Source organism: Branchiostoma floridae, chromosome 4 (assembly GCF_000003815.2).
Source record: "Branchiostoma floridae strain S238N-H82 chromosome 4, Bfl_VNyyK, whole genome shotgun sequence".
NCBI lineage: Eukaryota > Metazoa > Chordata > Leptocardii > Amphioxiformes > Branchiostomatidae > Branchiostoma > Branchiostoma floridae.
This window is the reverse complement of record NC_049982.1, coordinates 8,767,414-8,795,234: the sequence shown is the minus strand read 5'-3', so window position 1 is coordinate 8,795,234 and position 27,821 is coordinate 8,767,414. Positions and strand designations below refer to the sequence as shown.

At 41.4% G+C, this 27,821-nt stretch overlaps 2 protein-coding genes across 6 annotated transcripts in view; one reads left to right on the top strand and one right to left on the bottom strand.

Moving 5' to 3' along the window:
• The window catches only part of LOC118414763 (myelin regulatory factor-like), a 31,320-nt gene extending 22,743 nt beyond the window's left edge, over positions 1–8,577 (top strand). For 3 of the 5 annotated variants that reach the window (XM_035818983.1, XM_035818981.1, XM_035818985.1), the window contains exons 15-29: positions 101–173; positions 406–500; positions 876–965; positions 1,570–1,679; positions 2,154–2,306; positions 2,599–2,674; positions 2,871–2,965; positions 3,345–3,448; positions 3,891–3,975; positions 4,239–4,403; positions 5,279–5,366; positions 5,653–5,718; positions 6,053–6,173; positions 6,365–6,439; positions 6,807–8,577. In XM_035818983.1, the coding sequence (XP_035674876.1) occupies positions 101–173; positions 406–500; positions 876–965; positions 1,570–1,679; positions 2,154–2,306; positions 2,599–2,674; positions 2,871–2,965; positions 3,345–3,448; positions 3,891–3,975; positions 4,239–4,403; positions 5,279–5,366; positions 5,653–5,718; positions 6,053–6,173; positions 6,365–6,439; positions 6,807–6,902 (1,492 nt within the window). In that variant the 3' untranslated portion in view covers positions 6,903–8,577. The remainder of the gene's footprint in view (positions 1–100; positions 174–405; positions 501–875; positions 966–1,569; positions 1,680–2,153; positions 2,307–2,598; positions 2,675–2,870; positions 2,966–3,344; positions 3,449–3,890; positions 3,976–4,238; positions 4,404–5,278; positions 5,367–5,652; positions 5,719–6,052; positions 6,174–6,364; positions 6,440–6,806) is intronic. The other 2 variants (XM_035818982.1, XM_035818986.1) reach the window with 2 other exon arrangements.
• A 798-nt stretch (positions 8,578–9,375) lies between these two features.
• LOC118413205 (uncharacterized sodium-dependent transporter YocR-like) lies at positions 9,376–25,330 on the bottom strand. The gene is made up of 16 exons (XM_035816421.1): positions 25,234–25,330; positions 24,361–24,490; positions 23,560–23,743; positions 22,652–22,766; positions 22,180–22,275; positions 21,735–21,840; positions 21,353–21,412; positions 20,779–20,924; positions 20,274–20,464; positions 19,071–19,207; positions 18,805–18,896; positions 18,260–18,361; positions 12,918–12,970; positions 12,222–12,342; positions 11,679–11,780; positions 9,376–10,222 (listed from the first exon to the last, which is right to left on the bottom strand). The coding sequence occupies exons 1-16, from the start codon at positions 25,270–25,272 to the stop codon at positions 10,097–10,099; spliced, it is 1,800 nt and encodes a 599-aa protein (XP_035672314.1). The 5' UTR covers positions 25,273–25,330; the 3' UTR covers positions 9,376–10,096.
• Positions 25,331–27,821: the final 2,491 nt, after the last annotated feature.

Genomic DNA, 27,821 nt, shown 5'->3' with positions numbered 1-27,821 from the left:
CTCTTGGAGAACCCGGAATTATTTTTGCAGCATGCACAGCAATTGAATGTATTTTGTGATTTGACAGTTTTGAGACCATATTTTGTTCTTGGCCTTGCAGAAGTCGGTGTGGCAGCACTGCAGCCAGTTACAAGGGCAAATCTATGAAGAGTGGCAGACATGGCAGACACCATGTAAGTCAATGTGGAAGCCTGTATCTAATATACATCACGTACCTAGAAGTAGAAGCATTGAGAAACTGGGATATGAAATAAAGAAGCTATGTTTTCTGACGGTAAGGTGTGTTGAGCTAGATGTGTTGGACACTTTTCGTAGGAAGTTGAACATTTAATTGACAAATTGAACTGCTAACTTTGATCCTGTGATCAATCATGTAATACATGCACATTTGTGTATTTCCTGCAGGGTCCCTACCCACCCCCAACCCCTGAGAGGCGGTTCTGTTCCCAGAGGTTCATGCAGGGGGCAGTCATAGCTCTCGTTCTCATCATGGCTTTCTGGTGAGTAAGGGAAGTTGTACATTGTAGTATTATGTTTGTGCACTTTGTCTCCATCTTTTTTTTCCACTTTGTGCACTTTGTCTCCATCTTTTTTTTCCACTTAATTCTGTGGATGGCAGTCTATTTGTATTAATGACATACATGCAACAGGCTGCAATAGCTCCAAAAAGTCATACACTGACAGTTATCCTTACAGACATCTCTTGTTGATGCTCTTATGTCTTGTTACTTGAAAATACAATTATCAGTCTAATGTCTTTTACAGAAAAAGTTGGGCACTGACTACATTCTATCTTAATGAATAAATTGAATACCAGTCATTATGTAACTCTGTATGTTTCGTATTTCCTAACGTTCTGAAATGTTGTTTTGCAGTGTGGTTGCTATGACAACCCTGTATGTCCTGGAGACCCAGACAACAACGACAGACTCCACAGGGACAATCCAGACTGTCAGTCTGGCAGAGTAAGTCGTAGAGCTGTTAGTAATAAACCCATAAACTGTAAAAAAAAAGAGATACCAGGACAGAAATGACTTAAAGTTTGTATACTCCTGATGTAGAGTTCAATTTTTGTTTCTACAGGATGAAAGCGAAATTGAAAAGTATGTACATGTACATGCTGTAAGATGTACATTCAATTTGTACTTTGTATTTGCCAAAGATGATGACAAAAAATCATGTGGTATTTTTTAATCTTGATCTCTGACCGTATAATGTAAAAAAAGATACACAAAGGCTAATTGATATCTAAACAAATTTACACTCAGGTAGTTTAGTAGCAGTGCTGTCTCCAGGACCCATCCTTCTGTCCTGGGACAGAAATTTGCTTGTTGGGACAGAAAATGATATTATCCCTTCCGTCCGAAAAATGACACGAAACTGTTGAAACTGTACTTTCATTAGCTTAAAGTGTCATATTTAACCAGGAAAATCAACAACATTGGCCCGAAACAATAAGTGCGACAGATAAAATTCAAAGCTGGAGACGGCCCTGTTTTGGAGTGAAAGTTTGATGAGCAAGTTATCAGGAACCTGTCTATTTTGTAACTGGAGTTTGCCCCTGTGCAGGATTTCCAGTTGGAATGCCATGGATCTGAACAGTGACAACAGCATCTCACCAACAGAGTTTGTCACAGTCGTCAGTGGAGCCAAACTGTTCGATCATCTGGATACAGATGGTGAGGATGACAGGACTCCATGGTTTTCTTTAGTGCTTTCCACTTAACAAAGGGACAATTTGCAGAACTCTTAACTAGGGTGATGCTCAATTCATCTCTACTCAATATATATGTCCATGACAAAACCCATGCCTGAAGTTACTGAAATATTAAGTTTCTGTTGAAGTGAACAGCTTGGATCTTGTAGAGGTATATCTTTCCTTGAATCAAGTACAATAAATAGATACAGTGGGAGCATCCTCTCTAGATAGCTTTGAGCAACACGTGCAGCTAGATTTGCAAGGTTTAGGTGTGATAGGCAGTTCTGAATCAGTGTAATATAACTGTAACTACTGTTGCACCGAGTGCCTGCGAGGCTGGTGTGTTGCTCCAAATGGCGGTTATGCCAAGCTATACAGATGCAGAAATGAACAGAGACATTGCGATGGTCAACTCAGTCAAACCGACATTGATAATTTTGGATTTTCCCTCCAGGAAACATGTATCTGTGGCAGGACCAGCTGGTGCCGCTGGTGTCTATCGATTCCTACTACATGATGGACATGAACAACGACACGTGGGTCAGCGCGGACGAGGCCCACAAGTCAGGCATCCTGCAGCTGGTGTTCCATCACTTCGATGAGAATGGTGTGTACTGGTGTATCATGTGCATAGATGAATTAAAGTAACCTCCTAGAAACTGACAGCCCCATGGCATGCATCTTATTAAGACTAATGCTGGCCAGTTTTCCATTCTTGTATATTCATGGACTTTTTCACAATGTGCTTTCAGGTGTTTTGTATGGAGACAGGCCAGACATCATTGTATTCCTATTAGATGTCCTGTATCTTAAACATACTTTACAGATGATCAATTTTTAAGATGTTTGCATATGATGGATTGTTGTGACTGTGGATTACCTAATGTTTGTGTCAATAGGTGATGACTCTCTGCAGCCAATCGAAGCTGAGAAGATGCTAGCAGCAGTCCGAAACATTCCAACTGAACCTCCAATGTAGGTGTTCTTGATCAAACTTTTGTCTTGAAAGAGAAAACTTTTTGTGTTTTGATCCATATGCCTTTTGTGTTTGTGATGTTCGAAATTTCCAGCATTAAGCATACATTCAGAGATTAGATGTGACCAAACAAGATATTTCACTGTCACAATGCTAATCATTTTTGACAATGTACATGTTCTTGTTTTGTTATAGAAATCAGAATCCCACCCAGAACCCAGTGGCACTGGACACCACTACCCAGTACCCAGTTGGAGGCCACCCAATAGAACTGGGGACAGTCAGTCCAGGTAAACTTATTATCTCTCGTAAAATGGTATCAGACATGTATATACCTACCAATCTAGTCATTAGACCTCCCAGTCATGGGGGAGGGGGGGGGGGGGTGTTACATTAGATATTAGAAGTGAACATAATTGAAGATCCCAGAATCTTATGAGAATTTTTATGTGGGACACAAAATTCATCCCACTTCACCAGTCGAGAAACACTATCCGTAAGGTCCTCTCCCTCTTAGTTTGTGCTGTTTTGATTTTGCTAAGCTTTTTTGGGCCAGATTAGAATTTATTGCGTGGTCTTTTCCACCTCCTCATAGTTTGCTAAAAGTGGTAATTACGCAACTAAATATTTGTACCTGTTGTAACATTGCACAATATTTTGTCTGTGTAGTGAACGGGACAGAAGCAGCCCTGCCACCGACCTACTGCTGTGCACATGTCCCACATGACTCCCGTGTGCCCACAGGACCACCGATCGTACCAACCTCTGCTGTGGTAAGTCCAGCCCCTAATCCATGTTGTAGAGAACTCTCATTGACCTATGAGTGGATATTTGAGGGGTGGAAAAAATAATATAGTTCCTTTCCTTATTCATTAATATGCAAGTTTGATTCATTGTTAGTCAGTTGTATGGTATGAAAGCATTTTAATGAGTATGCCAGATGTCATCTTGATATCAAACATGTACTCAATACACTGATGTTAATTATCATTGTTAATGAATATATTGTGTATGTTTAACTTTAACCATCCGGAGGTGTAATTGAGAGCTACACTACATCTACATTGTAGATCAAGACAGTTTCAAATGGCCAGTGAAATTGAAACCTAAAATGAAATATATCTGTCCCAGTTTGAGGGCCAATGAAAACTTGTTTGTATAATTGGGCTGTTTTTTATTCTAACTTTTGTTCTCTTTACCTTTTTTTTTTACCAGCCCCGTGTGACCACCTCAGGACCAGACAAGTCCTCACAGAGCGGATTTAATCCCAGCAAACCTCAAGTCATCATCGGAGATGGAAGTAAGTACCGGGTACAAAATACAGAACGTGGTGCCAGAATTTCCTTTCCTGATTCTAGTTCATTCCTTATTTCAATTTGATCTTGCAGTCTTTTCATACTCTTGCTGTTAATTTGTTTTCCAATACTTGCAATAGCTTCTAATGACTATGTGATTTGTGGGTTTATCTCTTTGTTCTATACATCATGACTTGATGCTTGCAATGATAAGTGGTATCAGGTCAATGCCAATCAATCATGATTTATGTGATTCCTATGCTCCAAGCAGGTTACAAGAATATGTCCCAGGGTTCTCTAATTCCCACCGACAAAGATGCCAGTTTGAAACCCTTAGACGAGGGCATACAAAACGAGCCCATCGACCACAAAGGGTCCAATATCAAGCGCCGCTCCACTGAGGAAGAGGTTGGGGAGGGCCCGGTGGTCTCACGTAGGTTTCAGGAAACGTCAGGCTAACTGTCGTACACGTTCATCGTGTCCGTTCCCCTAACATGCATGGCGAGTGTGTGAACACCAAGTGCACAAATCCATCTAGGAAACGAAGGAAGTCACCGTTACTAACTGACAGATCCACCGTGTTTGTCTCCGATGAAGGGAAATAGAGAATACAGTGTACAGTCATGTAGTGTGTAGACCTCCACCCCACCCCAAATCCCCGTAGAACAGAGAATTGCCAAACGTTCCTATCCACACTGTGGGTTAAATTTGGATATATTCAGCAGCTCTTCCTAGCAGGTGATTCATGCATTGCAGGTTGTGGGAGTCTCCCTATTCCTCCTCTTCTATTTTGGATATCTCCTTTTCTCACAAGTTTTCAGAAGCACAGTTTTCTCTTTTCCCTTCTTGTCTCCATGTTTATATATAATCATCCATCATATTAGTTTAATAGTATTTGTAACTTACAACAATACATATCACTAATAAGTTGTGAATGGATTGCAGATTTCTGCAGAAATGTTTTGTGTCTGTCTGAGACAGTGTATGTTGCTATTGAATATCATGAATGTATACCTAGTAGTTTAATTTTCTAGCAAGTCATGTTTAACAGTTTTTTTTTTGTCAAGGACCATTTTGTCAAAGTTGATTGATAAGGTAATCTTGGCTGATAATATTGTACAGAATGCTCACAGATGAATTGATGATAACACTTTGTATTTTTTTAGAAATTACAACATTCACCATTACTATCATTCATGATGCCTCCTAGAAATGCTAAAGCTGCTAATGGAAACCCATTGCTCCTCATGCACTTACAGTTAAATGAATTGAAAGAAACTGTTATTGACTGGCTACCTTTACTTCCAGTGCTGAGCACAGTGGTAACATCCATGGGCATTGTTGAGAAGGATCTGGTCCTGGAGCAAAACCTCTGCTCTGCTCAGAACTTCTGCAGGTAAGCCAACATTACAGGACTCTGCACACAAGTAATATCTGTCATTACTTCATTTCAAAGTGGGAAATGTGAGGTTATGAAATCTACATTCAGAGAAATGTTGCATATTTACCAGACTATTTTCTTATTTAAGTTAGCTGATAGCTCTGAAGATGTACTGGATGTATGACTTGCTATGAAGATGACACAGCAGTGTCCATCAATGTTCGAGTAGATGCAATTTTGTTACCTGAATATACCAACAGTGTTTAAGTTAAGATTTATGATGAGTGATGTTCTTCCCCAGTGGTGGAAACTACAGCCTCCACATCAGCATGTACACACCTATGCAGCTCTTGACTCTGGAATTCAAGTAAGCTCAGAGCATTTCTTTATCTGAAAGTGCTGGAACTTACATGTATTAAACAATCAAAAGGTATTTCTGCTGTTGATAACGACTAAGAAGAGGTGAAGTGTGTGAAAGGAGGGAAAACAGAAGAAAATGTTTTCTTACTCATTTCTTCTTGCATGAAGATTAATTTTGTGTGCCAGTGATATTCACAAACAAAATTACATTTTATTGTTTTGTACCATTTTTCATTGCTTGGGTGCATACATTGTACTCTTACTTAATTACATAATTCCTTTCTTGTCTATTGCACTTGTGTATTGAATGAGATGTTTGGATATGTTATCTTTTTTTACAGTACGTCCCAGGCAGTTGACATCAAACTGTGCGGGCAGCTGACAGACTCAGTGTGCCCTGAACAAGGGGACACAGAAATCGACCAACCAAACACAGTGGAGGAGCAAACTTCCCTCACAACTGTAAGTGCTCAAGCATTTGCTGAATATGTTGTAGTTTGACTATGTTAATTCTCATTTGGCACCCATTATTCAATGGTTGTTCTTACACAAATAAGCGACATGCACTACATGTAGAATTAAAGTGTTAGCACAATATCACTTCTGGAATGAGTGATTCTTTTTTGACAAATGTGGTGCTATGTTCACTGCAGGGCTACCGCCATGTATGGGATGTGGACGCTGCACTTTTCCCTCAAACAACCTACATCTTCAGAGTTGTAGAGATGGTAAGTAGTGTTATTGTGTTAGATTTAAAGTCAAAGTCCATGTATATATAGGTATATTTTTTTAAGAAGAGTTAAATTTTTGGTCACCAGCATTGTGCATGATTAACTATGTCAGCTTGAAGTTTAAAGAATTTTTTTTCTGGTAATTTTTCCATGTCAAAATTAACATGATATCGTTACTGCACGTTTCATTTGAACCTTTGTTAATTCATGAAAGCTCAAATCGGCCTGCAGGCTGCTTTTCATTGAGGTTATGAGGGAGGAGGTAAGGCTCAGACACAATGTATAACAGGTACAGTTAACAACATTTAAAGTCCATACCCATACATTCATGCCCCATACTGACCCACCTGTCCATGTGACACAGGGCACTGACACTGGATGTTCCACCTCCCAAGACCTGGCTGGTGTTCAGTATGTGCAGTACACCATCACCTTCCAAAGACTCTGTGATGCCAGATAGGCCTTCAGCAACCATGTAGTGGTCAACACTCATCTCCCAGTGACATTTCTGCATGCATACATGTGCAAGGGTTACGTGTACAATGTAGGTAATTTCTTGCGGGGCAAAGATAAACTTATCTCAGTTCATGTTCGTGCATGGTATGATTCTATGAAAGCCTTGTCTACTGCATGTAAGCAAGAACCTTACTGATGAAATCAGTACCACTGCTTTGGTCTGAAAGTACCAAGCCTTCATTGCAACACACCCATACAGCCAATGGTGCCTTCCTAAGACCACTCCTCTAGGCCATTGTGTTGTCTGTTCCATGTAAAAATATGGGTGTCTAGTGTGTGACATGGTGAGGAGCACCACTGAAGTTATAATAATTGGATGTATATGATTATGAGCTAGTAGACTGAGATGAATTAACATCCTGTGCTTTACGAAAATAAGACATTTCTGTACATAAAGTAATTACTGATTTTAATGCTCTAAAGAGAAGACAGGATCCCACATATATATTTGGAGATGGTTGCTAAAACTAGCATTACTACATATCATTCTGACAATCATCAAAATGTAAGTGCCTTTTACCAACTATGTGGTCTTCTGAAGGCTCACTCAGCTTTCTGTGGTACAAACTTCAAAGTGTCCTGTCACCTAAAATGTATCTACGTAAACCTACTAATTTAAAAGAAAATCATTGTCCTAACATCTTAAGCGTCTTTGATGTGTCATTTTAAAGAAATGAGATGATATTGCAACAAAACCTGTGTGTAGAGATTAATCAAGGTACAGGTTTTAGCATTTGTTTTTATCAATAAGATTTTAAGCTGTAGCAGCCATGGAAAAATATACATGCTTGTAAATATTTGCAGAACAAAAAACACAGACTGTGTCTTTCCACCATGATTACATCAGTACACGTATTTGATTATAAGTCAAGTAGCTTTGTGGGCCTGAAATCATTGTAACACTGTAAGACATGTAAAAATGAAGCTGTCATTTCCTAACTGTCAAAGGAAACATCATGAACTCGTGTTATGTGACTCAGATACACATACAAGCACATGTTGCTATATAAGTGTACACGTACTGGCATAGCCAAGCTTCATTGTTCTTTGAATGGGAATGTGTTTTTAACTGCTTTAGATATGTTGTATAATGATACATACAAGCATTTTAATTGGCATAACTTGTAAATCTAACATAAAATGTTTTTACCTTGGTAAAGTTTGCTGTTTATGTAATCGTCAGTCTCACAAGGAAGGTAACAGTCACCCATGTACATATTTCCTTGCTCTTAAGTTTAAGATTTTGTGAGATCATTTAGGGATATTTTACTTGGTGGTGGAGATTTGTTTTGTTACCAGATTTTAAAAGAAATTCTTGTTGATTTGTTGTTTTCTTGTCTAACACCACTTATTTGTCAATATAATGTTCCACATTTGATGTGTCACGTCAAAGTCATCTCTACAGCAACTAACAATTTGCAGCTTAATGTAGCCAAGACGATGCACTTTGACATTTTGTGATTTTATGGAAGGAGAAAATTGTTGTAGAGAGAGAGAGACAGAGACTGTATGTATATGAACTGAAGTGGAAATCAGTATATTTTTAAAATGGGGGAAGCACTAGAGTATGCAATGTATTTTCTATTCTGCAAAAGAAATAAATAACTGTAAATGGAAAACGTGTCTGACTCTTGATGTTGGTGAAAGCAAGAAAGAATATTATGTGGCCAAATAAAACATCTTTGAACTTCCTTTTATTTTCCTGAATTTTGAAGCGAGCAAGGTTCATACTTGATTGTAACAAAGAGTGATGGTTTTACGAGGGGCGTTCAATAAGTTATAACTCTGACTCATTTCCCAAAGCAGGAGATTAATGAAACTTGGCACAGTTATTAGTATTTCTCTTCATAGGAACCACCCAGAGTTATGCATTTCTCCCATCATTTGATGCAGCTCTGGACACCGTTTTTGTAGGACACCCCAGGTTGGTCCTCCAACAGATGCCTCATAAATGGCAGAAGAGGAACGACCAGGTCTGGGAGCTGTTTCCACAGACTTCCGGCCATGTTTGAATTCAGGATGCCAGCGTTTTACAAGGTCATATGATGGGCCATCATCACCATACGTTTCTTTCATTTCATCAAAAGTCTCCTTTGGTGTGCGTCCTTTCAAATACAAAAACCGGATCACTGCGTGACACTCAACTGGCTCCATTTCACACCTGGTCCATTTCACACCTAACTCAGTTCAAACACCAGTAAATCAGAAACCACAATTAGTTCAGAGCTGTTTTTTGCAACATAAACTATAGAGATATGAATCATTACACATGCAAAATTTCATCTAGATCAGACAACTGGAAGTGGGTCAGTGTTATTACTTATTGAACGCCTCTCGTATGTTTTACATACAGTAATTGTTACAAAGTTACTAATGATGGAAGCCTGCAGCATTGGAAAACTACGAAAGCATACATGTAATTCCAACATTATAATTGACTGTAGTAGGGAACTGGAATGTCCATTGTACACAAATCAACACTAGAATTGTCCATTCATATTGCAAGTCGATTTCTTCAATATTGCACACATGTACATTTTCTACACATTTCATGTTATTACACAAAGTCCAGAAAATGGAGATAATTGTGCGTGTGGCATTTCAACATCTCTACAGGTGCAACTATACCATTGCAGATTACTTTCCAGGATAACATATTACAAGACATTACTAATAATTACATTTCATAATCATTTTGGTTCTTTTTACACAAATTACAAAATGTTCTATGTACAAAATTGCTTTTCTCTATTACAGTAATCTTAAATATTTGCACCATTTTGGTGGAAACAAAATATTGCCGCATATTGCAGACAGTACAATGATCTACATTGGTAGACCACTTTGAGCAAGTCATTACACCAGTCTTAGAATTAAAGCATTGCACATTTGTCAAGTTCCCTTTAGGGTTACTTGGTGGCCCCAACTTTGGAAGTGTTTCAATAAATTTACACAAATAATTGCAAGGTCTCTTCTTCATGTTAGGAAACCAAATTAACTACATGTATATCAATATTGAGTCACTTACACAAATGGAATGATTGCACTGTCAATGTCTCAGTTATCATAACCAAGAACATAAAACATATTTGTTAGAAATCAGAAAGGTGTATCACACCAATGTTCTCCTGAAAGGTCTCACACCCTGTCGGTCTGGTCTGCTCCTACTGACACGTAGGCATGTGTGCTGTCAGTCAGAACCAGCGGACTGTCGACGTCACCGCCCATGGTAATTTCTGTAGCCTTCTCAGAACTGGATGTGCCCTGAAGGAAAAAAACAGCAAGGATAAGTTTGTTAAGTAATATTATGTTTGTTCAGCACTATGGACAGGTATTTTTTGCCTATTCAGAAGGTGTCCAGTATAGAGGATAGGCATCTCTTTTGACATGAAAAGTGTTCAGCACCATGGGCAGGCATGCCAACTGATGTGGCAATGTTCATCACCAGGAACTAGCATGTCAAATGATGTGAAAGTTGTTCAGCACCATTGATAGACAAGACTACAGACATGGAAGGTGTTCAGCACTAAGGACAGGTATAACATGTAATGTGGAAGGTGTTCAGCACCAATGACAGGTATGTTAACTGATCTGGAAGGTGTTAAACACCAAGTTGACTGCTGTGGAAGGTGTTCAGCACCATGAAAAGGTATGTGTACTAGTGCCTGACGCATTCAGCACAAAAAGGTGTTAACTGGCGTGAAAGTTTTCAGCACTGGAAAGAGATATTATATATTATTATATTGATAGTCATTTTTGTTGGAGGTGATTGGAACCAAGGACATGCTTCTTTAAGGTCATGGGTATTTTGTCAAGGACAGGTATGTTAACAGATACGGAAGGTATTCAGCACCAAGGACAGGTAAAACTATAGAGCTCTTCACTTCAAAGGTCAGAACATGACATGTGATGTTGAGGTGTTCAGCACTATGAAAAGGCTGGAATGGAAGGCGTTCAGCACCAAAGACATCTTTATTGTATGATGTGGAATGTGTTCAGTACCAAAGACATGTATGTTATATAATGAGGAATGTGTTCAGCACCAAGGACAGGAATGCCATGTAATGTGGAATGTGTTCAGCACCAAGGACAGGAATTTCATGTAATGTGGAATGTGTTCAGCACCAAGGACAGGAATGCCATGTAATGTGGAATGTGTTCAGCACCAAGGACAGGAATGCCATGTAATGTGGAATGTGTTCAGCACCAAGGACAGGAATGCCATGTAATGTGGAATGTGTTCAGCACCAAGGACAGGAATGCCATGTAATGTGGAATGTGTTCAGCACCAAGGACAGGAATGCCATGTAATGTGGAATGTGTTCAGCACCAAGGACAGGAATGCCATGTAATGTGGAATGTGTTCAGCACCAAGGACAGGAATGCCATGTAATGTGGAATGTGTTCAGCACCAAGGACAGGAATGTCATGTAATGTGGAATGTGTTCAGCACCAAGGACAGGAATGCCATGTAATGTGGAATGTGTTCAGCACCAAGGACAGGAATGTCATGTAATGTGGAATGTGTTCAGCGCCAAGGTCAGGAATGTCATGTAATGTGGAATGTGTTCAGCACCAAGGTCAGGAATGTCATGTAATGTGGAATGTGCTGAGCACCCAGGACAGGTATGATATATCATGCGAAATGTGTTCAGCACCAAAGGCAGGTATGTCATATAAAGTGGAAGATAATGCCAAATACAATAAGGATGACATTCACCTGTATGTGTTGTCTGTACATGCCCCAGCGGTAGGAGATATCAGGCCAGTACCGCACCAGTATCAGATTACATCCTAACAGCACTATCACAGCACCGGCCCACTGGAGGGAACAGACGGCAACGTTTAGAATGTGCACTCAGGTCACTCAGGTTGTTTTCTTTAAATTTTTGACATTGTAATCTATGTTGCAAGAGATGTCAAAATAACCAAGCGGTAGCGCAGCCACCTAACAATTATGAATCACAGAAACGAGACAGAATAAGAAGCTGAATCTGAAATACCAAAATACGTCAATTGGTGTCCTGCTGTAGTCACGACAGCAAAAACAGTTCTTTCATGTTGCTCTTACTAGTCTAGAGCTTCCCGAAAGGTCATTTTAAGGCGGTAGCTGTGGATGATGAGGTACAGTGAATGTGTATAGGCATAGCACCACCGACGTACAGTACAACGTCAACGCTTCAACTAAGCCATTTGTTTTCAAATTTAGAACGTCTAAGAGACGTTAATGAGGCAGAATGTGTTACTGCCCATGCGCACTGACCTGGACCCAGCACATCATGAGAGACTCCCGCCACAGCTCGTACCACGGCCGGACCTCGCTCTGGATCTGCTCGATCGTCCACCAGATGAAGATGAACAGCGCCTGCGCGGGAATCAGCAACCTGTGGCGGATTTTTTTTTTTGTTTATTTATTTATCATCATCATTTCTAGGTACAACGGTCAAGTGAGCGAAGTGTTTACATTCGGCAAGTCGTGAGTTCAACCCCTGGCCGAGTCACACAAAAGACATGAACTACTACTTTCTCTGCTTAGCACTCATCATTTGTTAAGGAAAGTGTTACTTATTTCTACTTAAAGGGAAACGGATAAACAATGCTGCTGCTGATGATGAAGGTGATGATGATAATGATGATGACGATGATGATGACGATGGGTCCTGGAGATAAATCATGTCCCTCGCTGTATATCAAAAGATGCCCCTACTTACTAATAGACAGTATCATAATGGTTCCACGTGTCTTACATTAGCCTCCTTAGCAATCTCTAGTAGTCTATTTTTTTCCGATGGCATGTCACTTCTCTTGCACTTGGCGTTTCTCTTGCCTGACCTCGTTCAGCCTGCTGGAATTCGACGCTTTCAAAAAGAAACAACGAGGTCCGGTGACAAGAAACAGTGCGATAGAACTGATATCCCTTCAGCACAAAAACGCGGAGCCTACTGACGTCAAAACTTACCTAATGACCCAGATCCACACGACAGGCAGGTGCCAATCAAACAGGTAGCCGTACTGTAAAGATAATAATATAATGGAGATTATTGCGTAGGTTGTAAAACAGGTCTTACTACTGTGTTTTTAAGGTCCGCTTGGCGTTGAAATAGTCAAGAAATAGATTACGTTGAGTTTGGCGACGTCCTTTGTTAAGCTTGTGCGTTTCCTCCATGTGTATTGTGTGTTAGATTGGCTGAGTTTGCATCTGTGTTTGTTCGTAATCAATATATCTCAAAAGGCGTGAATGGACTGTCGTGATATTTGGTAGATAAGTAGGTGTCAGGATGGCAAAGTCAAGTTCGATAATGAGCCTCCAAGCGGCTTTTTACTATATATCAATTTCTCGAAGTGCTACGCTCGCGATTTTTGAGTGGTTGAGTGGTGGACACATGGGCTATAGGTATGGGCCCTGCATTGCATGTGTTTGAAACCGAAATGTGCCTTTCTGTTGAAAAGTTGAAGTAGAATAAATCAAGCCATCATAATTTATGCCACCTGATATTATTTTGCAAAGGTATAAGATCCGGGATCTGAAGAGACAGGTACATCAGTATCTTGCACGGTACATGATATTTGAATGATAAAAAAATGTACTAACTCTGGGCAATTGCCAGGAGGGGGGTGGGGGATAACACGCACTGACACACATACACACACATAGCAGCGTATGTCATTTTACAATATTTTTTTTCTTTAATCCTTTGATGTACTACTTTCTATCCAGGTTCTGGTCACCAAACCTACTGCTAATATATGCATAAAATAGGAACTCCAAACATATTAATAAACATAAAGATATCAAGACCCAGTTTTGATTATCCTCCTGGTACAACCCATCACCAGACGTAGCCTGTACACCTGAAACGTAAGCACTCCATACTTCAACGTAAATAGGAAACATGTATTGACAGACACTTCATTTAAAACTAAAAGGATATTGACATGAGCAGGAACATTTCATAACGTTATTCTGAAGGGAAGGACGACCAGTTCAACAGGCTTTGATATGCACAATAACTCTGGTGGTGGATTATCGACCAGACATAAAATTGCATGCATCTTTAATGAGATGACGTCTGAGGAAATTCACCAGACCGAGATGCCCTCCGAGAAAATTCGGCAAACCACATGAAACAAACGATGGCGAAAAGCAAGGCACTGGTCTGGCTATGTTTGGTCTCCTACCATGTACTCTTTGTGCTGACTGTAGCTCAGCCTTGTCCAAATAACTGTTTTGTTGACAATGAATCTTCTGCAAATCTCCTGGCTTGTCGCTGTCCCCAAAAGTCTGGCGCGATGTCCGCCTGCAGCTGGGCTGGACATGGAGGCATGTACAGCTTTCCTATATGTCTGAAGACGATACCGACTGACTTCATCAAACGGACTCGATCCATCTTCATTGAGCACCTTTGTTCGTCTACGCTCCAGCAACGAGCTTTTTCCAAAGTTTCACATCTTCACCTTCTGAAGATTCAAAGGTCCAATGTTTCCAAAGTACAGAGATGGGCTTTCATGGGTCTACCACTTTTGCAAAGCCTCCACCTTCAAGACAACCGCATCATTATTCTTGGTAAGTCGATAGGGACTTCGTCGCTCAATTAGCGAAGATGTTATTTGAGTTGCTCTGCAATAGTTGTGCAATAGATTCCAGCAAATAGTACCGTAGCGGTACATTGATTAACACATCCCTCAATATCACCTTCACTGTGATAGTGTTTCATGGTGGCTATCTATCACTTAAACAAGTATAGAAATGGCTCGTCATTAGGTTTTGAATGAGGCGACTACTTGGTTGGTCGTATTAACACAAAACCTATAGCAGGAACATTATACACTATAGCCAAACACCAAATTTGCTGTCGAATAATCCAAATAACGTCAGATGCCTACATGTATCTTATTTTGCATCAGATGATACTGAGAAGAAATGTGACAGCACTTATAATTAAATATCCATTTAATCAACATATCCCTCATTTTTTCCCTCAGAACCGGATGCATTCCTTGGCCTTGACAAACTAAACCACTTGTATCTTGACAAGAACATGATCTCTTTCCTATCACATCAAGCCTTTCGCGGCTTGCCTCTCCTTGATTCCCTGTGGTTGGAAAACAACCTCCTGCGTTCTGTACCCACCGTTTCTCTTCTACAGCCCAGGACATTGCGATATGTCTACCTAGAGAACAATCGCATCTCTGTCATCGACAGCAAAGTCATGCCTCTGCAGCAAAACCAGCGCGTACGTCTTCTGATGGGAAAGATCAAGGTGCAATGCGACGAGTGGTTTATCTGCAACCAACGACGTCTATACCACCTTTCATTCCATCCCCTTCTAACGTGCGCATCACCTGCTGACCTCAAAGGACTTTTTCCATCCAACATCAGGAAGGGTATTTGCCAGACCACCACTTACAGGCCACACCAAATGAACAGGTCCACACAACATAAGGAAATGTCCGTCACCACCGTCACGACAAACGTTGTCTCAACGGGCCCTCAAATCACTAACAGCAGTCTGTACCACGAGACCATCGTCACCGAGGACTATACGGAGATATACCCAACCGACATGACAGCCTCTAAGCATACGACAGCGATAGACATTATCGTTCTTCTTGAGGGAGACCCAGTGATTAGCGAGGATGTCAACAGCTTCATTGCCATTGCCTTTTGTGTGCCGCTTCTGCTCGTGTTAGCAACAGTGTCTGCCTTCCTCGTCTGCGAGTTTTGCAGTGGCACAGAACCGGCTGCTCATGACGTAGCACCCGAGGCAGATGAAGAAGCGCCTCCGAATACAGCAGGAAATATTGAGCCGTATGCAGTGACCTACGCTGATCCGGAAGAACTGCAAGGATCTGAAGGAAACTCAGCCACCGACATACGACCCGCCCCTCCCTGTGACAAGACACCAGAAACCACCTGTACCATTAAGCCATACGCAGTGGCCTATGCCGAAGACGAGGGGGCAGGGATTCAGCCATATGCCGTGGCTTACGATGAAGAGCCAGGGCCACAGATTCAGTGCCATCGAGAGACCAGCATCGGCGACCAAGAGCAAGATGACAACTATAAAATCAAGCCGTATGCAATAGGATACCCTGACTCTCCACAAGCTGTCAAAAGTGATCCGGAGGCAGATTCTACACCACTCCAAAACGAAACTTACGAAGAGGCAACAAACGTCAAACAACCACCCGCCCAACCACAGGACCAGTCGCTGTCAGCAGTTGACAGCGTACAGCCCAAATATGAGAAAGACAATCCATTGGCAAGTGCCGGTCAGGGTCCTTATGGAAAGAACGAAGTAGACGACATTCCATCCACAGGAGGGATTCTGTACAATAGTGACTCACGGCACGCTGATACAAAAGAACACAGCATACGACGGGCGTTCAAGAAGTAATCCACCTGACCCACTTCCAGTTGTCTGATCTAGATGAAATTTTGCATATGTAATGATTCATATCTCTATGGGTTATGTTGCAAAAAACAGCTCTGAACTAATTTTGGTTTTTGATTTAAAGGTGTTTGAACTGAGTCAGGTGTGAAATGGACCAGGTGTGAAATGGAGCCAGTTGAGTGTCGCGCAGTGATCCGGTTTTTGTATTTGAAAGGACGCATACCAAATGAGACTTTTGATGAACTAAAATAAACTTATGGTGATGATTCCCCATCATATGACCTTGTAAAACGCTGGCATTGTGAATTCAAACATGGCCGGAAGTCTGTGGAAACAGCTCCCAGACCTGGTCGTCCCTCTTCTGCCATTGATGAGGCATCTGTTGCAGGACCAACCTGGGGCGTCCTACAAAAACGGTGTACAGAGCTGCATCAAACGATGGTAGAAATGCATAACTCTGGGTGATTCCTATGAAGAGAAAGACTAATAATTGTGCCAAGATTCATTAATCTCCTCCTTTGGGAAATGGGTCAGGTGGATTACTTCTTGAACGCCCCTCGTATCTCACGTGGATGGCATAACTCCTCGCGCACTTGGCGAAGACAACGAGAGTCTACCTGAAAGCAGCGCGTTGTACAACAGTGACTCACAGAAAAACGGAGAAGGTAAGCACAGCACATCTCACGTCCTGTGCAACCTCCCTGGTGGACAAATTGAGTTTCAGACAAGCGAACGTTAAGTACTGTATAAAGAAGCCTTCAGATGTGGGCCACTACGAATCTTGACTTGAATTGTAGTTCAACTTGTCTTTTTTTTTAAATGATGAACAGACATTTTAAACAAACAAAAGAATATTGACATGAGCAGGAAAATTTGTCATCATCTGAAGGGAAGAACGACCGATTGAACAGGCTTTCATATGCAAAATAACTCTGGTGGTGGATTATCGACCAGACATAAAATTTCATGCATGTCTAAAGAGATGACGCCCGAGGAAATTTCCCAAACCACATGAAACAAACGATGGCGCAAAGCAAGGCACTGGTCTGGTTATGTTTAGTTTGGTCTCCTACCTCTCGCTGCGAATCTTTATCTAAATTGAAGTTCAACTTTTTTTTAAATTATTAATAGACTTTTTAAATGTATAGGTTCATATGCATGTATCATAAGTGGTATATTACATTGTCTATTTCATACACGAATATCATTGCTTTTACTTATTCAAAGTCGTAGATGCCCCTTTCCGAAAATGCAGATTAAACTATTTTATTCTGTTGATTGCTTTAATTGTTCACTATAAATCATAACTCGTCTGTAGATACAGACATGAATGCACTAGATGTACATTGTATGGAATTGATAACTATCATTACTTTTCATGTCATAGACCTGCTCACCATGTTCAGTATTTTACTGTTGACACCAGTGTTACGTCTTGTATCATTGCAGGAATAAACGTTTTGTTGGTTGTGTTATACTATGTTTTATCGCTTTAATTCTTGTTAGCAGCTTTTGGTCTGTGTACACGTAGTTAAGAATGTAAGTATCTCTTTATGCCCATCTTGTTTTCTTCACACGTTCTAATTAGATTTATTGTCTACAGATGATGTTATCATCAATTTTCATACTTGCTGTGGACTGAATCATGCAAATTGTCAGCTCACTTGCATAGCTTATACGGAAATGCTAAAAATAGCCTTCTAGACACTTTGAACAACTTCTGTAAATTGGGCAGGGAAGGTGATCAATGGATAGATTTATGCTCATGAGGACCTTATTTGGATAACTGATTAGAAATATTTATGACACGTTAGTAGTAAGAGTTAACAGCATTCAACGGCTATGAGGCGGTGAAACTCTATAGTTTGATATTCGACCTTAATCTGTGAAAGTAATGAGAAGGTACCTCGTTAATAACGACATCTCTGAATTTCCGCACCCCAAACTTTAGAGCAAGTATCGTCAGTCCAGTTCCACAGAACAGAAGTGAGAAACCCCAAACAAAATCCTGTAAAACAATAGACGGACTTGAGATCAAATCTGGATTAGCCAAATCTGCAGCTGGATTAATCAATGCATCTATTGGAAAGAAAAAATACAAGGTAATTCGATACAACAAAATTTGTCTGTTCAGGAGGCTTTTACCATTACGTAAGCGCAATCTAGCCTGTGTTTACACGATATCTCGCTGGCTGGGGTTAATGACCCCTTCCCCGAGAACTGTAAGGCCGGCCGCTAGAAGCGCGATTTTAGTCAGACTTGGCGCAATCTTGCCGAATGACTACTTGAATTACTAACAGATCACCTAAAAACCTCTCGTGCGAAATTAGAACAGTTTGAGACTTTGATGGGATTCACAGGCAACCTTTTGTCCCGAACATATCCCAAGCTCTACCTTACTTTAACGTTTTGCATGTCATATTAACCCTGCAAATCATTACACAACCCCACCTGATTTACGAGAAAGTTGATGTCCAGTGCTGATGGCAGACCAATCAGGAACATAAGAATCGTCACGCCCAGTACAGTCAGTTTCCTTGGAACTGTAGGATGCCATGCATAGGAACAAATTGAACACAAGAATAGGATGGCGACACATAAATTTATCTATTTCTTCTTCAAAACGTCTTACGCATCCATGTCGTCAAAAAGTTATGGCTTAGCTTAAAGAAACATGCAGGTGAATGGTAGATGAGAATTTAGAATGGTCGTCTTACCTCCGAAGTCCTCTATGTTCCTGACCACAGACTCTACAATGGTGATATGACTGCTCCACCCCGCCATCAGCACACACAGGAAGAAGATGGCGCACAGCACCCGTCCCCCCGTCATGGTGCCGTACAGGATTGGGACCCTGGGAGAACGGTAGATGCACGTATCAATGGAAAACAAAAGGAACGTAATGCATTGTCTTCTGCAAGTGGACATTTAGTTTGTTTTTCATGTACCCTGTGGGTGTCAGCGTACACAATAACATCTGGATTCGCTTTGAGATAGAACCCAAACGCTCCAATGAATCACTTCTAAGAATGGCTTATCGCTATAAGCTTGTATTCTTTGTCCGTTTCGTTCCCAGCTAAATCAGTATTATATCTACAATTATACTGTTATAATACAGTTATACTACAGCACAACTGTATCTGTAACGTTACATGTACATGTGTACCATATAAGTGTGTCAGTCCGGTGTTACTGTGCCTGTACATGTGTACCATATAGGTGTGAGTCCGGTGTTACTGTGCCTGTACATGTGTACCATATGAGTGTGAGCCCGGTGTTACTGTGCCTGTACATGTGTACCATATGAGTGTGAGTCCGGTGTTACTGTGCCTGTACATGTGTACCATATGAGTGTGAGTCCGGTGTTACTGTGCCTGTACATGTGTACCATATGAGTGTGAGTCCGGTGTTACTGTGCCTGTACATGTGTACCATATGAGTGTGAGTCCGGTGTTACTGTGCCTGTACATGTGTACCATATGAGTGTGAGCCCGGTGTTACTGTGCCTGTACATGTGTACCATATAAGTGTGAGTCCGGTGTTACTGTGCCTGTACATGTGTACCATATAAGTGTGAGTCCGGTGTTACTGTGCCTGTACATGTGTATCATATAAGTGTGGGTCCGGTGTTACTCACGGTGCCTGTACATGTGTACCATATAAGTGTGAGTCCGGTGTTACTGTGCCTGTACACGTGTACCATATAAGTGTGAGTCCGGTGTTACTGTGCCTGTACATGTGTACCATATGAGTGTGAGTCCGGTGTTACTGTGCCTGTACATGTGTACCATATGAGTGTGAGTCCGGTGTTACTGTGCCTGTACATGTGTACCATATGAGTGTGAGTCCGGTGTTACTGTGCCTGTACATGTGTACCATATGAGTGTGAGTCCGGTGTTACTGTGCCTGTACATGTGTACCATATGAGTGTGAGTCCGGTGTTGGCCGGGCCGTTCTCCTTCAGCAGGTCTACAATGGGCGCCAGGGGCATGCCGGGATTGGCTGTCAGGTAGAAGGAGAAGACGACACCGAACAACGTCAGAGAGCACATCAAACTGAGGGAGGGAAGGGAGTATAAAAATTCACAAATATGACCCGACGTACCATCAAAATATCGACGTAACATTTACAAGCAAGTACATAATGTTTACCTTTACATGGTCTTGCCTTACAAACTACTGCTTTGTTTATTCTCACTCAAATACATTCATATATATGGTGACCACCCCCCTCCACCTCTGTCATGTCACTTTCTACATAATATAATAGAACAAGCACAATCTGCTACATCTCCAGTAACCATGGTGACAGCCGTCTTGTCTAGGCCATTGACCTTATTTGTTTGGAGAAGAAAAAGAGGAAAACGAAGAAGAAACGGAGCATCAACCCTATTTCCTGTCGTTAATTATAGTAGGTCTAAAAAGGTTTATGGGTGACCGAAAAAATGTTAACGTTATGTTCACCGAACCTGACTAGATCGTTGATCACTGGTACCATAGTGCTGTACCGGACAACTCCGTGCGTCCGTGTCATGTAGGTGGCAAGTACCAGGAACAGTCCACTTCCAGAACCTGCGGAGAGGTGTACTGGTCACATTTTGGAGCAGAAAGCTTTGTGCATTGATTCAGCTGTCATTTTCATCTCTGAGATAACACTTATTGTCCACAAAATGGTTACATCTTAACTTGTAAGTAATGAAAGCAACCAGTTGAATTGATTTATTTGCACTATCTATTGATGCTTGTTGTTTTTAATATTCATTTGACTGCCTCACAGAAGATGTTTGTTTGTTTGATTTTGTTCCAACATTTATTCATTTATAAAGCACAAATCGGCCTGCAGGTCGCTTTTCATTGAGGTCATGAGAGAAGAAGGAAGAGACAGCTGGTTCTACTGCTGACACTATAGCATAGCCCTAAGCCATGTTGCTGGATACTCGTTTTGATAAACATCAATGAATATTCAAAGTTAAAAAGTACAAGTACTGATGACCTCTGACCTGTATCCCAGGCGTTCTGCACCAGGGCGTCCACCCACAGACCAGGCTTCCCGATCTCCTCTGGAACAGAAATTTAGCCTTGCTGTGTTTGTATCACCATGTTGCCTGCAACACTTTTCGTGTAACTTTATATAACCATTTAAATATATATCTTTCCTTTTTCCTCAACCTGAACACCAGTCAGTACACACGGTTAATACCAAGCGATACTGAATACAAATATTCGTCGGTCGTGAATTGAAATACATAATCAAGTTTTTTTTTATGTACTTGATTGAATAAAATCGCGCTCCTAACGGCTCCTTAACTACAGTTAAGTTTGGGGGGGTGGGGGCATTAACCCCAGCTAGCGACAGATTGTGTATGCACAGGCTATACTTACCCCAGTCAGCAGAGAACGTGAAGGTGACGCCCGCCGTGGCGTGAGGAAGCGTCATGGACCAGATAAAGGTGGCGAACATCAGCACCAGCAGCAGGGGGATCATCACCTGGACAGAGTTATTAGCGCGTGTCACTGCTGCTGTGTTTACACAATTCAAAATGTACCTGGCAGTTGGTAGCCTCTTACATTGCATACGTCGTCGGAGACTACTATCTGAAGCAACTAATTATTCAGATGAGTTATTTGGGTAAGGGTCACGACGAGATGCTGCCCTTCTGATTGTTCAGATATTTTATCCAATATTACTTGAGTAACTTTTGTGTGTTGTCTCATTGCGTTCATACCCAACCTTCTAGCCTACTTTTTCTGTTTGTTCGATCAGTTCATGTGTGTGTGAACATCTGACATTCAACATTAAGAACAGAACGTTTTGGCTGTTTCTTACCTTGAAAAGCGGTTCGAAAATTTTGACTCCATACAGGAGGGCGAACGCTGTCATGACCACAATGATGGCATGAGTGAGGATAGGCAAGGCTGTTTGCTGGGGAAAGATGTGAAATAAACTCTTCAATATCACATTTTAGAAACAAACACCCCTCTAATTCTATTTTCTTGAAGATGTTGGAAATCAAATTTTATAGTTAGGTCAGACTTTGATATTGTGAAATACTTGATCCTCTATTACACAAATACTACTAATTGTGATATAATGAAAAAGTTCAAGACACGAAATATTCAAACTAATGCTGGATTTTAATATGACACGATTTCTGTTTCTTTGCTCTGATGTTCTCAAGACATATATGTCCGCGATTATTGTCTTGAACAGGGGTAGATTGACATGAAGACAAGTGTATGTGGCGTTATTTATGTCGAACCCGACTAGAGGACTAATATAAACCATGGGCACTAAGTACCTCTGTGTAATGTCTGAAGATTTCCTCACTCTCTCCGTGTGTTGTTGGCAGCTCCCAGCCGATGGTGATGATCAGGTAGTACAGGTACCAGCCGACGATAACGGCATAGAAACAACTGAATCCCACAAATAATATCGTTGACGCGTTTTAAATGACAACTTTTTGACACAAAATTTAGCTTGCACAGTGGCCATTGTGATATCTTTTGTTAACCACACCTGTAGATTTAAGATTGTTCTGATCAGTCTGGGCAGCTTGGCATGGACTTCAAGAACGTTCTATCAGGTAGACGGAGGAGGAGGGCAAAATAAATTCCTACATACATACATACATACATACAAACATACACATACATACATGCATACAAACAAACATACATCATACAATATGGGGGCCCAAAATCGACCTTCCTAATCCATATTTACATATCATTACAATCCATCCAGAAGTTCTAAAGTTATGATGATCACAAGTATCCGAAACACAGCTAAGACACACCAAAAACGCAAAGTTTCATGGAGATAACAAAACACAATTTTTCATGGAGATAACAAAGCATAATGTTAACTGTAACCTAAATTGACCACAGGAGATACGCGGCTTCAATAACTAAGGCAATGAATTAGATCATTGCCTTACTTTCTTTATCTTATCTTCACGCGGGCAACGCATGGCTTATACCCCCTTTCCACTAGGACGGTGCTCTCACTGCGCTCTCTCTGCGACATATAGAATTTGACAGATCGCTCAACGAATTGTATAGAAAAGAAACTTTCTGCACTTTGTGTGTTTTGTTATCCTCGCAGTCTCACGTTTACATGCTGTATGATATACCCAGTAAGAAATCGAAGGTTACACATGTCCTATTTAGGTCGCAGTGAGAGCGCAGTGGAAAGGGGGGGTCTTACCCAATGATGAAGCTGGTGAGGACGATCCAGGCGCCGAGCCAGCCGTACATGGGCCCCAGCAGCCGTGCGAAGGACAGGACGGTGGCCTTCCGCGTGTACCTGCCCACTCCGTACTCTATCACCAGCACAGGCACACACCATAGGATCAGGAACGGCACCCAGGCGATCAGGAACTGCAGGCAGCCTAGAAGGAAGGGGCAAGTTTCTTTTGAAATATAGTTCTAAATACTGAGTGTGCAGATGGCAACTGGACAGAGTTAGGCTCTGATTCCGCTACTATCAAACAACGAAACTATGCCAAAAAGGTGTTACTCAAGCAACTGGATTTTGGAAACGGTCAGACGTTTCAGATAGTACCCACTATCTTTCGTCAATGACACTATCTGAAAAGTCTGGCCGTTTCCAAAATCATGTCCAGCTTCTTGAGTAACTGCTTTATGGCATATCTTATTACCTGGATGTCTAATCTGCATCAACGGAACTATGGAACTAGTTCTGGAAACATAGCACATTACTCTAGACTTGTACATTTACCGCAAACCTCCAAATCTGTTGAGAAGTATCTTCATTCAGCGCATTGAAACTATATCTTTGTTTTATTTTTGTTGGAAAACGCTGTCTTCAACAGCCAATATCGTTTTCAGGACAGGGGACAACTGGGTGAAATGGGATCCGTTACACGTAACGCCTTCACCTGGCCTCTTATTTCTCTATACGATGGTTTGCACCTTTTTCCAGGTCTCTGATGACTGTCGAGCCTTACATTTAGGTGGCAAAAGGTTAGTTATATCATTTTCTCACCCTTTTCTCCACTGTTGTTGGCGATGATCCGGGGAAATCTCCATATATTCCCCGTTCCGATGGCGCTGGCAAGACACGTGATCACAGCACCCAGCGAGGATGTGAAGGCGGACCCTCCTTCGTTCTCCGACTGAAACAAAGGGAGGTACAGAAGATGCAGAAACAGCAGTGTTTAAGATATAGGATAACGTCAGCATATATTTCTGCCACCTATGTTGTTGACGTCTAGTCCTACTATAACGCCGGTAGCATTAAGCATGATGCAATGATTACCTCAGAGTAAATAAACCGAGGACCAAGTAAAACTTAATGTGATGTTACTGTGAGGTACATGTAAAATCGTTTATGACCCGATAGCCTGGAAAGAACAGGGTCGTCACAACTTACATCCAAATATTTTTTATATATTTATGTGAATGCCTATGGTGTGGATTGAGTCCTGCCAAAATATCAATAACAGTTACTGTTTTTCTGAATGTATGTTTTGTAGAATGTATCCCAAATATTATAAATAAAACAGCTGTGTCACTATTGCAATACAACAGCCAGCTGTGAGATATATAGATACTTCCGGGTGCTGTGGTACGTTGCCAAATATTAGGCTCTTCTCTTTTCTTGTCCTAGTACTAGGAATAATTGTGACATATCTGCTAGCTCAACGAGGGGCAAAGTTCGTTATGTGACCCGGCTATGTGATTAAGCTATAGGAATCCAAATATGGAACGTTAACAAACAAACACAACAGGTGCCCGTAGTTCAGTACAACTGACTCTCAAGGAATATGGCATGGTCTAAATCTTTCCTGACAAATTATATGTTGTACATGTTGTGAAAAACAGGTCACTGTTCGCCGTACTTGTATTGTCCTCTTACCTTGTCTTTCCGGACCAGCGGGGACGACTCGTCCGCCATGTTGCCCGGTACTGTCCCCCCGTGTGACGTTCACCTGACCGGTCTGTGTTTGCCTTTCGTCACGAGGGGGTTACTCTAGGACAATGGTCTCTGACCTCACCGTGCAAATTTACCACTGGTATGTTTTCGTTCAGAACAGGCCTGGGGCAAAGACATGAATGATTCTGGACGTCCTTCAAAATGCAACAGTCTTCAACAGTCATTTAGCAGTAATCATGGGTTGGAGTGACATGAAGAGGTTTCTTACTGACCGAGCCTACTGGGCCGACCTGTCTCATGTGTCAGACGACACAGGAGGCCACAAGTATATGTCCTGCAAATACCGTTGTCGAGTGCACTTTTATCTGCATTATCTATATAGATCTGCGTCTGTATAACCGGCACGATCACCTTTCGGCGTAATACACCAGCTCAGTCCGAACGTTTGGCCTAGCTGACGAATAATTTTATACACTTAAGCGGAAACAATGCTTCGTAAAACCCCGTTGTGGTTACTACTAGCTATAGAATGGTGCTTGACGCGATAGCGGGTAGGCGGCTGCAATGAAAGTGTTTTAAGGTACATACAGATATGTTAAGAACTTAGAACCTGCGTGTTACATTTGGGCCTGCAGAGGAAAACAATTTTGGTCGGTGATTTGTTTGCTCTGCAAATGATTAATTGGGATGGGAAGAATTGCAAATGCTTACAGTTTTCAGTGGTACCGCATGGCGACTGTTCCAGGGCAGCTGAATCAGTCCTTCACTCTCCCCACCCACTCACACTCAGACTAAACTCCTTTTCTCTGAACTTCCCATGTACGTTGGAACAAGACCGACAATTTTCAAGTTATCTAGTTTCTGTATGTGTTCATCTGACGCCAACACTTTATTTTATACCATGTCTTTTATATAGAGCGCTAGCAATTTAATGCTTAAACGTAGGGCACCTACTCGGAAATGGTTTATTGTCAGAAGATTCATGCAATAGATGTGGCATTGCTGTTCAATGGAGAATACATTCTACGAAAAAAAACATGTCATAAAAACAGTCGTTAACATTTGGGTAGACTCACTCCATGCCGTGGCCACACAACCCTAGGACGTCGGCGCCGTGAAGCCCTTTACATAACACCAAGAAATACGTGACGTACATTCTGACGTTTTCTTGTAAGGTTTTAATGGCAGGAAACGTTGTGATCTTACTTCACAATAATATACTTACAGGTTACACAGAGTCCTCGATTTATGTGCTCAATCCTAAATCACCCACACGTGACTTTGATATATACTATTATGGATAATATCTTGTAGTTATAGTTGTAGAATAGATTATCCCTGTTGTTGCCTAGATTGTGCCAGTTGCGATTGCCAAAACTAAAGTTCATTCATTCATTTAACCTAGTCATTACAACGTCCATCATAATAAGGCGCTATAGTCAAATCTAACTTTCAGCAATACGGAGATAGAGGAGAAGAGTTGTGATATACTAGTAAGCATGTTGACGTTTGTTATTCTTCTATCTCTTGTATATACTGACAGCTTTGAATCTAAGGTTTGTTGCATTAGTCATATTGTTGATGCAAGAGGAACATGATGCAAGAAGAAGTGAATTGAAGTCATTCAGTGTGACATAATCAGCCGTTCTAGGTGTGCTACAACAAATTCAGCAACAATTCATTCATGCGAGGGGGGGGGGAGCATTATGAAAAGCCTCAGAGTGTTTGACTGTAACTGACTGGAACTGGTCCGCAAGTACATGCATGATATGCTGCTTGTAATTTTGAAGTTTTTTTTACATGAACATGTATGATAAAGAAGAGTGAAAGGGCCTAGGACTATCATCCCTGAGTATTTTGGTCAGAATCGTGTGTGTTTTATCGGAGAACTATTAAGTATTTACTTTTGTCGTGCAGGTACAACAGGTGTTAAGTTGCCAGAGAGAGTAGGATTTGGGATGAAAGACAGATGAGGAAGTAAAGAACAGGAGAAAATGGTGCTGGTCCAAGGTCCTGCTGTGCGTACTGTGGGAGAGCTTGGGTGGACTCATCAGCCATGAGAAGCGCTGCCCAGCCAGAAGCGCACAGAGTAACCAGCGACTGGAGGAAACCGCGAGGCGCAGAAGATTAATTCTGCATTACACTGACGTCCACTGTACATATCGCCCGCGCCCGCCCCTACACCTGGTCCAACCCGTACACAGCGATCTCGCTCGACCCTTCTTCCGGACCAGTCAGCGTCAACGAAGATAAACATGTTTGATCTGTCAACCTGAGTCATGCCGACATTTGTTAATGGACTCACTTTGATCTCTCCGACAACCTGACAAGTAAAGTGGTCTCTCAAGAACTGCTTGTCTCGATATGTTCAGAATCATCCTTAACTTCGTTTCTAGAAATCTCCCCTTGGTCTGCCTTTATCTTTATCCCGGTGAAACATTTGTGGACCATTTGAAATGATAAGGTTAAAATCATACACTTCATTTAAACATTTTCAAGGGAAAGTAAGAGCCGCCCCTTTTATTACCAGACACCTACAACTCACCGACATCTAAGGAGAAAAAATGTAG

What these genes read in the sequence shown, in the direction of transcription:
- LOC118413205 (XM_035816421.1), bottom strand. Translation starts at nt 25,272, where the DNA reads ATGGCGGACGAGTCGTCCCCGCTGGTCCGGAAAGACAAG. An exon ending in TTTTTTCGGTCACCCATAAA is followed by an intron (nt 20,465 to 20,778) that starts CCTTTTTAGACC and finishes TTACGTCGATAT; the next exon opens with TTTGATGGTACGTCGGGTCA. An exon ending in TCATGATGTGCTGGGTCCAG is followed by an intron (nt 11,781 to 12,221) that starts GTCAGTGCGCAT and finishes TGTTCCCTCCAG; the next exon opens with TGGGCCGGTGCTGTGATAGT.